This window comes from Schistocerca americana, chromosome 2, assembly GCF_021461395.2.
Source record: "Schistocerca americana isolate TAMUIC-IGC-003095 chromosome 2, iqSchAmer2.1, whole genome shotgun sequence".
In the NCBI taxonomy this organism is placed as follows: Eukaryota; Metazoa; Arthropoda; class Insecta; order Orthoptera; family Acrididae; genus Schistocerca; species Schistocerca americana.
Genome location: NC_060120.1, coordinates 983,608,277 through 983,623,066, shown reverse-complemented (window position 1 = coordinate 983,623,066; position 14,790 = coordinate 983,608,277). Strand labels below are relative to the sequence as shown.

General features: G+C 42.6%; 1 protein-coding gene across 1 annotated transcript in view; it reads right to left on the bottom strand.

Moving 5' to 3' along the window:
* The window catches only part of LOC124596265 (dynein axonemal heavy chain 7), a 1,038,560-nt gene that overhangs the window by 720,719 nt on the left and 303,051 nt on the right, over positions 1-14,790 (bottom strand). The window contains 2 exon segments of the mRNA XM_047135340.1: positions 13,229-13,455; positions 13,607-13,760. Coding sequence (XP_046991296.1) covers positions 13,229-13,455; positions 13,607-13,760 — 381 coding nt within the window.

The following is a 14,790-nucleotide window of genomic DNA, read 5'->3' as shown; positions in this document are numbered from 1 at the left end:
GCACAGAAGCCAAATGGTTGAAAAGAGTAACATATTTATGCACATATTTGTGCACCAACACTGTGCTGAGAGTCATCTGAAGCCAACACAAGATGCTGACCCAGCTGAAAAGTGACAGACTGAAGCTTAGATTTAAGCAAAGTGAATGCTCAGTCACAAGCTGGGGACCAGAAAAAAAAGGCACATTATTACACAAAAGCACATGCAAAGGCTGAGCAACAGTGGTTGCATCAGGTAAAAATGTATGGTAGTACACAACTGTACCTAGAACACCCACAGTTCCTAAACAGATTTTGGCCACAGTAAGGCCACAATTGAGTAAACATGGTGACGTAACAGTTTGCCCCTGTCTCACAAATCTCAAAATATAGATAATCAATTGACACATGAAAAAATTAAGATTTGGTGAGATTGCACTTGAGACATGCAGACTGCAAAATAGAAAACAATGACTGGAGCTTTATAAGGTGGTCTTACGTGAAAGAGCCCAAAATGATGATATCATCAAAGTAATTGATGCAGCCTAGCATAGAGTCTGCCAGATGTTCTAAAAAAAGCTGAAAAATTGCAAGTGTTCTAGTGACGCCAAAAGGCAAATGTTGATATTGGTATAGGCCGAAAGGTGTATCCACAATGAGAAGGTGCTTAGTGACCTCATCCAAGGGGAGCTGGAGATATGCTTTCAACAAATCTATCTCATAAAAGTAGTGGCCACATGACAACTTAGTGAACAACCTGTTAGGACTGTGCTTCAATCTTGAAAAAATTGCCAGAGAGACAAATCTTACCCATCAGCTTCTTAATGATGATCAGTGGTGTAGCCCATTCACTTCAAGAAACATGCTGAATGACTATGAGCAATGTCAAATGGTCTAATTTGGCCTTGACAGTATTATGCAGGTGGACTCTTTCGTGGTAATGCGTGCCTAAAACTGGTAGAATAGGCAATCCCAGGGGAAAACATAGACGAAAACTCAGTGCACAGGGACTCCAGTTTCTGATACGGACCTTGATCTGACATTAAATTTACCTCATTGGCAATGGAGAAACTGAAAACGTTAAATTCATTTAAACCAAACAGGTCTGTGGTATGGAAATGATCGGCAACATGGAAGGTGAGAGGGAGAACAACAGATTTGTAACAGACAGGAGCAAGGAACTGACCTAGGATTGGATTCTGACTAAACACATGTAAGTCAATAAACAATTTGTTCAGGGAATCAGTAATTGTAGAGATGCTGTTTATGTCCATCAGACTTCTGCGTCCACCACATCTGAAGAGGAGTTACACAGTGATTCAATGTGGCTTTTCTTTTGACACTTGTTGGAAACAACCTAATGCTTAGGGCATGCTGAATACTCACGTTGCACGAAGCAATACAGGCAAGACAGAATGGGGCACATGGCTGCTGTTGTGATGCAGCTTGTTGCTACTGTAGTTGTAATCAACACTGCCCTATGTGATGCTAAGACAAAGGTTTTACTACTGCAGTGGCTTCCCTATCATCTGAACACTTGCAGCATGCCTAACAGGGTCTCACAGAGCAACTTCCGATATCTCCCCCCCCCCCTCCCCCCCCCCCTCGCCCCCCCCCCCCCCCCCACACACACACACTTGGCAATCTGATCGCCTGTGGTCCGTGACACTTCAAAGAACTGCACTATATTGAGCACATCCATACGCATCAGATTCTCATACTGAAGTGCTTTTTTGTGGACTTCCCTATCTGTGGCCAGATGAATAAGAACATCATGCACCATGTGATTAGCACAGGATTCGTGATGGCTACTAGTGACAGATTTACAATGATGGCTCAACCCATGTAATTCAGCAGCCCAGGCAGTGTAAGAGTGATTTGACATCTCTGACAATGGTAAAATTCTACATGCATCACAATGCCATGCATCCTCTCACAGTAATAGGTTGAGAGAAGGTTGAACATTTCATCACATGATAAGCTGGCTGGTTCTTCCAAAATTGGCACAGCTGATACATGTGTGGCGAAAGCAAGGAAAGAAAGAAAACCCTATCCAGGTTTGCATCGCCTGTCCAAAAAACCTGGAAATGTTGGCATAACTGTGTCCTGTAGGAGTCCCAGTTTTCAGCTGATTCATCATATACCGGAAAGGGCAACAGTTGCACTGACAGGAGGGTACCCTACTGCAAATACACAGATGCCACTTCGTTTACAGCGATGGAAAGAGCCAGCTGCTGTTCCATGAAAGCTTGCTGCTGTGCAATGAGATGTTGGAGTAATTCTTCCTTTGAGATGTTTGGCAGGTGCCTTAGCACTGACACTAACATTCAGAGAAAACATAGCCCCCACTCATCGCCAAGTTTGTTATGGCAAGAATAAACAGTTTATGGAATGTAGTACTTCATAGAAAAACACGTAAGATACAATGAAGTACAGGTTGTGCATAGCATGGAACACATTGACTGAAAACAGTAATACAGTGTCCAGAATGGGCTGAGCAATCAGTTGTGATTGCTTATAAATACTGTTTCTTAGTGGTTCACCAGAGTGTGCCAGGGATGGACCCAGGTGGCCTCTATAAGCTGCCCTGTGAACTGAGAATGGATGATCTCTCAAATTCTGCATGTCATGAGTGAAGATACATCAGCTTTATTGCTGGTACCTCAAGTGCCATTTCTAGACTACGTGATGAAACTAAGTTCTGTGTAATATTGGATTGTCTTGACAAACCACATAACCCTCGTCCTAAATTCTACTTGACTGAAATTACTGTGCAGAGCATACCTGTTGAATTTAGTCATAGTAATTAAGTTATGATATATAAAAACAAAGATGAGGTGACTTACCGAACAAAAGCGCTGGCAGGTCGATAGACACACAAACAAACACAAACATACACACAAAATTCAAGCTTTCGCAACAAACTGTTGCCTCATCAGGAAAGAGGGAAGGAGAGGGGAAGACGAAAGGAAGTGGGTTTTAAGGGAGAGGGTAAGGAGTCATTCCAATCCCGGGAGCGGAAAGACTTACCTTAGGGGGAGAAAAGGACAGGTATACACTCGCACACACGCACATATCCATCCACACATACAGACACAAGCAGACATATTTGGTCTTTAAATATGTCTGCTTGTGTCTGTATGTGTGGATGGATATGTGCGTGTGTGCGAGTGTATACCTGTCCTTTTTTCCCCCTAAGGTAAGTCTTTCCGCTCCCGGGATTGGAATGACTCCTTACCCTCTCCCTTAAAACCCACTTCCTTTCGTCTTCCCCTCTCCTTCCCTCTTTCCTGATGAGGCAACAGTTTGTTGCGAAAGCTTGAATTTTGTGTGTATGTTTGTGTTTGTTTGTGTGTCTATCCACCTGCCAGCGCTTTTGTTCGGTAAGTCACCTCATCTTTGTTTTTATATATAATTTTTCCCACGTGGAATGTTTCCTTCCATTATATTAATTAAGTTATGAGACAGACAATAGTCTCATTTTATGAAGTCATTTAAATGTAAACTGACCTCATGCTAGAAATTACTGCTTAAAAACTTATTTGAACATATAAACACTGCTTCTACACTATTACAGGTTTCACTGATATAGTTTATGTCTCCAAATATCAGTAACTGACAGATTTTCTGTAAACAGGGCCACTCAATGCAATTGTAAGTGTTTTGTAGTTACTTTTGGTAGATCATATTAATAATTTTCTCTTAACTGCTACTTTGAAGAGAGTAGTACCTGTAATATGAAGTCTCCTTCAAAGATCTTGCTTTATTTGCCTGTTGAAACATCCTGTAAACTTAAAATGTTGAAATGTTTGTTCAGCTGGTGTCTCCTGATTCTGGACAGACATCTCTTAGGGAATTTGGCACCAGCACATTTTTCAAAAGTGAATTGCACATAACATGGATTTAACTTTTTCATTCGGTTTTCCATTTCTGTGAAGCCTTAGTTTCTTCTTACCCTACTTCCATTGGACTTCCTTCTCTAGGTGCAGCACATTTGATATATGAATATGGCGTGGATAGTCCTAGGTGGGACATCAGTAATTTAACGAGTAAAGGTAACAACTCATCATACAGATGAAGCACTGAGTCGTCAATGGGCACATAAGCACGACTGAGAATGTTTCTAGCTTTCCAGCTTCAGTTGCATTGAACACACATATACATTTATGGCTACACTGTCCTGGCTGATGGTATTGTGCTCGCACCGATGCTCGACTGGGGTGAGGAGGGGTTGTGTCAGGTGAAGTGGGCAACAGGAAAAAGAAGACTGGTGTGTGGATGGTGAGGTGTGGGTAAAGGAGGGGGGGAGGGGGGGGCAATGGCAGAAAGAGAAAGGCAGGTTGGGGAATGACAGCTGACACAGAGTCACAGTCATACAGGATAGGAATATAGCACTGCTGATCTTCTAGCCACAGGCAGAGGATTTGCATGCAGCCTGCTTAGCTGGGTGGTAACATTCTTGTCTCCCACACAAGCTGGCCCGAGTTCGATTCCTGGCCGGGTTGGAGACTTTCTCCACTCATGGACTGGGTGTTGTGTTGTCCTCTTCATCATTTCATCCTCATCACTGGCAAGTAAGTTTTCCAATGTGGCGTCGACTGAAATAAGACTTGCACTTGGCGGCTAAACTTCCCCAGATGGGGTCTCCTGGCCAACAATGTCATCCGCTCATTGCATTTTTTTTGCACACAGGACACAGTGGCGTGGATGAGTCGATTGGGATGGGAGACTGTGGAGAAGATGGTGTGAGTTAGGGTTGTTAGGGATATGGAGTAGGAGTGGTGATGAGTATGGGGCTACTGGAGACTGAGGCCAGGAGGTTTACAGGATCGAAGGTTTATTGCAGGCTGATGTTGAGGAGGGAGTACAATCTAATTGGTGTTGGATGTTGTAAAGCTGCAATTTCAATTCAGCAGGTTACACTCAGTGGGTGTTCTGGCACTGGGTGGTCAACACTGCTCTTGGGCACAACTTGACAGTGGCCATGCAGTTGTGTGGATAGCTGGTTGGCAGTTATGCTGACCAAGTATGTGCAGAAATTATAGCACAAGCAGTATATGATGTAAATGCGTAAATGCGTTCAGAAGTCGCCCTGTTTCTGATGGGGTACAATAAGCCCGTGATGGGACTGTAGTAACATGTGGAGGTTACCACACCTGGGTCTTCCACAGGGGTATGATCCATGTGGCTATGGATTGGTAGCAGGTACAGCATAAGGATGGATTAATATAGTGCATAGACTGGATCAGTGATGGAATAGCACTTTGGGAATGGGTTGGAAGGATGGTGTGTAGGATGTTCTTCATTGCCAGGCACAATGGTAAGTAATCAAAGTTTTGACAAAGGTTATGGTTCAGATGATCCAGTCTAGATTGGTACTGAGTCCTGAAGGCTTTCAGCTGATTCCTAGGGATGGGCAGAGGATTAGTGGCCTGTGGGGATATGGCACAGGAAATTGTTTTCAGTGATGGTTTGTGTATCAGACCTTCATTATTCCAGGCAAGGGACTCCTCATCATTGCACCTGTACGTCCCAAGGGTGGGCAGATTGTATGGGAGAGCGTTTCAAATGAATGTCAACTATCAAAATGAAAGTACTATTGCTGGTTAGTGGGCTTTATATGGACCGAGGTTTGGATGGAGGTGGGGATGGAGGCCAATGAACAGGATGGTGTCACGATGGGCTGAGGAGGACTAGGTGAAACAGACGGGAGAGAAGGATGGCGTCTTGGCCCAGATCATGAAGATACAACCAATGAAACTGAGCCAGAGAGGGGTTGTTGAGTAGCTAGGAACACTACCTCCAGGCAGCACACAAACAGGTGCACATGCAAGGGTGCAGTGCAGGTGCCTGTGGCCATGCCGAGGATTTTTATGAACATACACTATGTGGTCAAAAGTATCCGGACACCTAGCTGAAAATGACTACATGTTTGTGGCACCCTCCATCAGTAATGCTGGGAGTCAATATGGTAGTGGCTCACCCTTAGCCTTGATGACAGCTTTCACTCTCACAGGCATACGTTCAATCAGGTGCTGGAAGGATTCTTGGGGAATGGCAGCCCATTCTTCATGGAGTGCTGCACCGAGAGGGGGGGGGGGGGGGGTATTAATGTCGGTTGGTGAGGCCCAGGATGAAGTCGGCATTCCAAAACATTGCAAAGGTGTTCTATAGGATTCAGGTCAGGACTCTGTGCAGGCCCATCCAATATAGGTATGTTATTGTCATGTAATCACTCCGCCACAGCCCGTGCATTATGAACAGGTGGTCGGCCATGTTGAAAGATGCGATCGCCATCCCTGAATTGCCCTTCAACAGTAGGAAGCAAGAAGGAGCTTAAGACATCAATGTAGGCCTGTGCTGTGATAGTGCCACACAAAACAACAAGGGGTGCAAGCCCTGTCCATGAAAAACAGATCACAAGATAACACCACCACCTCCAAATTTTGGCACACGCTGGCAGATGATGTTCACCGGCCATTCGCTATACACTGGATCACCACATTGAGTACCATGATTCGTGACTCCACACAACATTTTTCCACAGTTCAATCATCCAATGTTTATGCTCCTTACACCAAGTGAGGCATCATTTGGCTTTTACCAGCATGATGTGTGACTTATGAGCAGCTGCTCAAACATGAAATCCAAGTTTTCTCACCTCACACCTCACTATCATAGTACTTGCAGTGGATCCTGACGCAGTTTGGAATTCCTGTGTCATGGTCTGGGCAGATGTCTGCCTATTACACATTATGACCCTCTTCAACTGTCGGTGGTCTGTGTCGGTCAACAGACGAGGTCGGCCTATGCTCTTTTGTGCTGTACATGTCCCTTCACATTTCTGCTTCATTATCACATTATAAACAGTGGACCTAGGGATGTTTAGGACTGTGGAAATCTTGTGCACAGATGTCTGAGACAAGTGACACCCAATCAACTGACCAAGTTTGAAGTCCATGAATTCCACGGAGCACCCTATTCTGCTGTCTCACGATGTCTAATAACTACTGAGTTTGCAGATATGGAGTACCTGGCAGTAAGTGGTAGCACAATGCACCTAATATGAAAAACATATGTTTTTGGGGTGTCCGGATCTTTTGAACACATAGTATATTACTCTCAAACGAGAAATATTTATGTGTAAGAATACGCCCCCCATGAACCATGGACCTTGCCGTTGGTGGGGAGGCTTGCGTGCTTCAGCGATACAGATGGCCGTACTGTAGGTGCAACCACAACGGAGGGGTATCTGTTGAGAGGAGAGACAAACATGTGGTTCCTGAAGAGGGGCAGCAGCCTTTTCAGTAGTTGCAGGGGCAACAGTCTGGATGATTGACTGATCTGGCCTTGTAACATTAACCAAAACGGCTTTGCTGTGCTGGTACTGCGAACGGCTGAAAGCAAGGGGAAACTACAGCCGTAATTTTTCCCGAGGACATGCAGCTTTACTGTATGATTAAATGATGATGGTGTCCTCTTGGGTAAAATATTCCGGAGGTAAAATAGTCCCCCATTCGGATCTCCGGGCGGGGACTACTCAAGAGGACGTCGTTATCAGGAGAAAGAAAACTGGCGTTCTACGGATCGGAGCGTGGAATGTCAGATCCCTTAATCGGGCAGGTAGGTTAGAAAATTTAAAAAGGGAAATGGATAGGTTAGATATAGTGGGAATTAGTGAAGTTCGGTGGCAGGAGGAACAAGACTTTTGGTCAGGTGATTACAGGGTTATAAATACAAAATCAAATAGGGGTAATGCAGGAGTAGGTTTGATAATGAATAAAAAAAATAGGAGTGTGGGTAAGCTACTACAAACAGCATAGTGAACGCATTATTGTGGCCAAGATAGACACAAAGCCCATGCCTACTACAGTAGTACAAGTTTATATGCCAACTAGCTCTGCAGATGATGAAGAAATTGATGAAATGTATGACGAGATAAAAGAAATTATTCAGGTAGTGAAGGGAGACGAAATTTTAATAGTCATGGGTGACTGGAATTCATCAGTAGGAAAAGGGAGAGAAGGAAACATAGTAGGTGAATATGGATTGGGGCAAAGAAATGAAAGAGGAAGCCGCCTTGTAGAATTTTGCACAGAGCATAACTTAATCATAGCTAACACTTGGTTCAAGAATCATAGAAGAAGGTTGTATACCTGGAAGAATCCTGGAGATACTAAAAGGTATCAGATAGATTATACAATGGTAAGACAGAGATTTAGGAACCAGGTTTTAAATTGTAAGACATTTCCAGGGGCAGATGTGAACTCTGACCACAATCTATTGGTTATGAACTGCAGATTGAAACTGAAGAAACTGCAAAAAGGTGAGAATTTAAAGAGATGGGACCTGGATAAACTGAAAGAACCAGAGGTTGTAGAGAGTTTGAGGGAGAGCATAAGGGAACAATTGACAGGAATGGGGGAAAGAAATACAGTAGAAGAAGAATGGGTAGCTCTGAGGGATGAAGTAGTGAAGGCAGCAGACGATCAAGTAGGTAAAAAGACGAGGGCTAATAGAAATCCTTGGGTAACAGAAGAAATATTGAATTTAATTGATGAAAGGAGAAAATATAAAAATGCAGTAAATGAAGCAGGCAAAAAGGAATACAAACGTCTCAAAAATGAGATCGACAGGAAGTGCAAAATGGCTTAGCAGGGATGGCTAGAGGACAAATGTAAGAATGTAGAGGCTTGTCTCACTAGGGGTAAGATAGATACTGCCTACAGGAAAATTAGAGAGATCTTTGGAGAGAAGAGAACCACTTGTATGAATATCAAGAGCCCAGATGGCAACCCAGTTCTAAGCAAAGAAGGGAAGGCAGAAAGGTGGAAGGAGTATATAGAGGGTTTATACAAGGGCGATGTACTTGAGGACAATATTATGGAAATGGAAGAGGATGTAGATGAAGACGAAATGTGAGATAAGATACTGCGTGAAGAGTTTGACAGAGCACTGAAAGACCTGAGTCAAAACAAGGCCCCAGGAATAGACAACATTCCATTAGAACTACTGATGGCCTTGGGAGAGCCAGTCATGACAAAACTCTACCATCTGGTGAGCAAGATGTATGAGACAGGCGAAATACCCTCAGACTTCAAGAAGAATATAATAATTCCAATCCCAAAGAAAGCAGGTGTTGACAGATGTGAAAATTACCGAACTATCAGTTTAATAAGTCACAGCTGCAAAATACTAATGCGAATTCTTTACAGACAAATGGAAAAACTGGTAGAAGTGGACCTCGGGGAAGATCAGTTTGGATTCCGTAGAAATGTTGGAACACGTGAGGCAATACTAACCTTATGACTTATCTTAGAAGAAAGATTAAGAAAAGGCAAACCTATGTTTCTAGCATTTGTAGACTTAGAGAAAGCTTTTGACAATGTTAACTGGAATACTCTCTTTCAAATTCTGAAGGTGGCAGGGTTAAAATACAGGGAGCGAAAGGCTATTTACAATTTGTACAGAAACCAGATGGCAGTTGTAAGAGTCGAGGGGCATGAAAGGGAAGCAGTGGTTGGGAAAGGAGTGAGACAGGGTTGTAGCCTGTCCCCGATGTTATTCAATCTGTATATTGAGCAAGCAGTAAAGGAAACAAAAGAAAAATTCGGAGTAGGTATTAAAATTCATGGAGAAGAAGTAAAAACTTTGAGGTTCGCCGATGACATTGTAATTCTGACAGAGACAGCAAAGGACTTGGAAGAGCAGTTTGTGGCACAACTTGACTAGAAGAAGGGATCGGTTGGTAGGACATGTCTTGCGGCATCAAGGGATCACAAATTTAGCATTGGAGGGCAGCGTGGAGGGTAAAAATCATAGAGGGAGACCAAGAGATGAATACACTAAGCAGATTCAGAAGGATGTAGGTTGCAGTAGGTACTGGGAGATGAAGAAGCTTGCGCAGGATAGAGTAGCATTGAGAGCTGCATCAAACCAGTCTCAGGACTGAAGACCACAACAACAACAAGAATACAATTTGTCAGTAGTAGATCTGAAGTTGGTATGACGCTGAGAGAGGTAGTGTTACGTAGTGGCAGCGCCATGGGCATGGGGGTGTTGGTATACAGGAAGACTATGTCAACAGTGATAACTAGGGGTTCAGATGGCATTGGTGTGGGGATGGCTGGGAATCCATGAAGCAAGTTTCTTGTAGCTACGGTATGAGAAGCTGAGTTGTGGACTACTGGATGGAGGTGTTGACCGAGAAAAGCCTAATTATTTCTTTGAGAGTACAGTAACCAGTTGTAATTTTCTGTCCTTGACTGTTAAGGTTATGGGTTTTGGGAAGCATGTTGACAAAGAATGTGGAAGGATGGGATAGTTGGGTTGAGGAAGAAGACCGATTTTGGAAAGAGTTTCAGGTGTGGGCCTATAGATTTGAGAAGAGATTGGAGGTTATGCTGGACTTTCAGGATGAGATCACTATGGAATCAGTTGCAGATGGAGTAGTAAGGCAGTGGGCAATTACTTTCTACCATGTAACCATTGCAGTTCATCACAACCGTGGTGATGCCTTTGTGTGCAGGGAGGATGACTATATCAAGGCCTATCTCATGATTGTGAATGGTTGTTGAGAGGTTAGTGTTCATGGGAAGGGAGCTAAGAATAGAGAGTGTGGACAAGTTGGAGGTAAGAAATTCATGGAAGGTAATCAGGGATTGGTTAGGTGGGGCTCAGGGAGGGTCATGGTTGGATGAAAATATGAACTGGGAGGGCCAAGATTCTGTTTAGGGGTTTGGTTAGCTTTGGTTATAGAGGTTGGGAGGCAATATAGAGGTTCCCATTGTGCCTATCAGGAGGAGGGCCAGTCTCTGATAATTCCAGCATGGTTGAAACTTCCTGACAGAGACAAGGCAACTTGCGAAAGTAGCGCTGTAAATATTGACCAACATCAATCTGAATGGATGGCTACGGCCAAACTGTGGTCAAGACCAAAGCTGATCACCCAACGGCAGATCACAATGCTGTGTGTAACGTGCTTAATTTCAGTGGGTGCTTCACAACTCATGCCATCTAGATCCTTAACTACAGCACCACCTTCTCTGAATTATGTTGATGGGAGCCATCCTAGCAATGCATTCTTCAATCTTGTAATCATCCTGGCCTTGATCTCCAATAGTCTCTGCCCCGCACCCACTTCCACTTCCACCAGCCCCAGCATCCGAATGTCACTCATTCTGAACTTACTCCCTCTTCTCTACAGTCACCCTCTTCCTCAGTTCTATATCCTCTTCCCAATCCACTTCTCCATGTCACTCTTTTCTGTGCACAAGTCACCATGTCACACAAGCCCAATGGTGTCACATTCCTATCCCACACACCTGTTCCTCTGTCCCAGGCATCTTTCACCAACCATCCCTCCTTCAACAGTACTCCCCACCCCCCACCCCCCACCCCCTTGCACACACACACGCACACACTACTTCCTTTCTCCTCTTAACCATTCCATATGACATAACTGTCACCCACTACAGTCAGTCAGGACAGGGTAGCAGTACAAGTGCATGTGTGCGTATATAAATGTGTTTGCACGGATGTGTATGCTACACCTCTGATGAAGAATTTGCCCTAAAGCTAGTGACATTCTCAGCCTTTTTATGTGCCTATCAACAACTCAGCCCATCAGCACTTGTGAATGAACAATCAAATGTATCACTCCCCCTGTTTTGTCATAATGATTACCAGAGTTTACAGATAAAAAGAATTTTCTTTATGTGTAGGTTGCACAATTCCATACAGCCTAAAGTTGCAATACAGCAACAGAATTATTTTCGTAATACATTTCATCCAATGCACTAGTAAAATTCTACTTAGCTATGAGCAATGGGTCACTGCACTTTTCTAATGGCACCATCTAGAACTCCATCTTCAACAATATCAACATATGAGTGGGTTCAAACAAGAGAGAACGATTTGTGTTTGGGGAATGAGTTCATCACAAGCTGCCATTTCAGCTGCTTCAGGGCATGTTCCTGTGACTTTTATGAGTGTGTGAAGCAGTGGATAGAACAAGGGACGTATACTAAGGGTATCCAGAAAGTAACAGACATTTTGAAATAAATAATAATACGGAAAAGACAAATTTTATTAAATACAATTTAAAGGTACCCCCTAAGCTATTTTTCTACATAATCACCATTCAAATTGCGGCACTTACCATATCATGGCATATGTTTTTCAATACCAGCTCTGTAGAAATCTCCCACCTGCAATTGCAATCACTGGCTTATACCAGCATGCAGTTCAGTGTCAGTATCAAAGCAGTGTGTAGTGAGCCATGTCCTCATTGTGGAAAAAGTTGGTAGTTGCTCAGTGCCAAATCTGTGCTATATGGTGGATGACCAAATGCCTCACATAGGAAGTCTCAGGTGCAACTGGCTATTTGTGGACATGCGTTGTAGTGAGAAAACAAAACTTTTATGCTAAGTTTTCCCTGGTGCTTATTTTGTATCACCTGCCTTAACTTTGACAGTGTCTGACAATACCTGCCTGAGTTAATTGTTGAGCCATGCTCAAGGAAATCAACAAGAATCACTCCCCTTAGAGTCACAAAACACAGTACTCAAGATCTTTCTCACTGACAGCATTTGCAAAGGCTTCCTTGTTTCTTGGGAGAATGTGTGTGTCCCCAGTTTCATGTAGCAAACTCTGTGAAATTTGGAGAAAATGTTGTAAACTTTCTGTAATCACGAAATGATGATTTTCACAAACTTTGTCATTGATTTTCATCACTAGTTCATCAGTCACAAGGCTATGCCTACCACTGGCATGACCATTTTTACAATTAATGCACCACTGCCCCACTCAGCATTCATTCATTAGTCCTTTTCTGTACACATCACAAAGATCGCAATAAATTTCAATTGGTTTGCAATTATTTCCTAGCAAAAGCCTAATCACAGAAGGCACTTCACATGTTGCAGGATTTTCTATGGCAGTGCACATTTTAACACATCACAGAAAGCAAAGTAGTAGAAACACAGATCACAAGGTACCACCGCTGGATTCGTACAGAGTGTAGGAATGTTATGGCCACAACATGGCAGCTGTAACCTCTTCATTGCTGTGACAGACTGAAATGTCTGTTACTTTCTGGATAGCCCTTGTCCGTACACAATGACCACAGCACAGAATAACTACCATCTTGACTACTTAATTATAATGAACCCGACAGCTTTGACACAAGTGATGTGCCTCCTGTATTCACACAAATCTTTTTAGAAGTAAAAATGTATATAATTGCTTACCTTGTTGGGTCCTTTGTTTCTGACAGAATTTCAAGCAGTTCATCATTTGACAAGAAAAAGAATCTTGGGAAGTATATTCTTTTCTTATCCAAGTAGTCATTTAGTCCACGCTGTATCATCTCCAATAAAGAATTGCATTTCTTTAAGCGTTCTAACATTTTATCAATTTCAATAACAGCCAACACTTTTGTATCAAGCAAAACTGTTTTCATTATATCACGCCATATCTACAAAACAAAACAGTACAAAGTTTATTTAGACTCTTTCGAATACCTCTGTAGCATTGAGGCATGCAAACACACACACACACACACACACACACACACACACACACACACACACACCAAAGAATCTGAAATAGCGATTTTCATTATCCACCTTATCAACGGCACTGAATTTTCTTCCTTCTTCAGGCATCTGGCTTTGAATATCTGGTGAAGAGAAAATAGGCTCCAAATATAGCCATGTGCACTGAACTCTAAGCCAGTCATCTAATATTTCCTGCAACAATATCAGTTTTCCTTCCCACTGTCTGCAAGAAAAGTAAATTCATTTCAGTACTTCATAGCTGAAAGTCACCTAGAGCAGCACAATGCTATATTCATTATTTTATATAGTCTACAGAAAGAGGCTTCTAACGTACTGAGAGTTTCAGAGTACTAGTGAATTTAAAGATTTTGTTTTTTATGTAAAATCAAAACAATAATTTTTGACTGAATTGCATTTGCATACAGGGAAAGGTGGCTCACAAATATGAAAACTGATTAACTGATGAGGAATCACTTGGTTTCATGTCAGCAATGAACATGCCTGCAAATCTTTCATTTTTTCTCTGCATTCACATCATAGATGATATAACAGCAGCACACCTATCAGAATGATTGCAGTAAGCAACTGATGTTATTTCCTAAGATATGTCAATAACTGTGGTAAACCAATAACTTTTTCACACTATGTAATGAAAGTTACAGCATGATGTGTATAAAGTTAACTCTACTGAGAGCACCTAATTACGTTGTAGTAAGACCTCACAAAACTTAAGCGCATTTTAGTCACATGTAAAGGCTGTCACTGGCACAATAGTTTGTGGCTAAGCCATGTTTCCGCAATATCCTTTGTTCCAGGAGTGCTAGTTCTGCAAGGTTCGCAGGAGAGCTTCTGTGAAGTTTGGAAGGTAGGAGATAATGTTCTGGTGGAACTAAATCTGTGAGGACAGTGCGTGAGTCATACTTGGGTAGCTCAGATGGTAGAGTATTTGCCCGCAGAAGGCAAAGGTTCTGAGTTCAAGTCTCAGTCTGGCACACAGTTTTAATCTGCCAGGTAGTTTCACATCAGCACACACTCCACTGCAGAGTGAAACTCTCATTCTAGAGTACTCAAAATACTTGAAATCAATTAACATATGAGACAGACTGATAGCTTTATTTTAAATGACCACACACAACTTCCTCTTTTTAACCCTATTAAGTAAATGTTAAATTACAACAACAAATTTAATATCATGTTTCATTTTTGTTAAATGTAATGGTTTCCACATACTATAAAGAAGTATTACTTCTTTT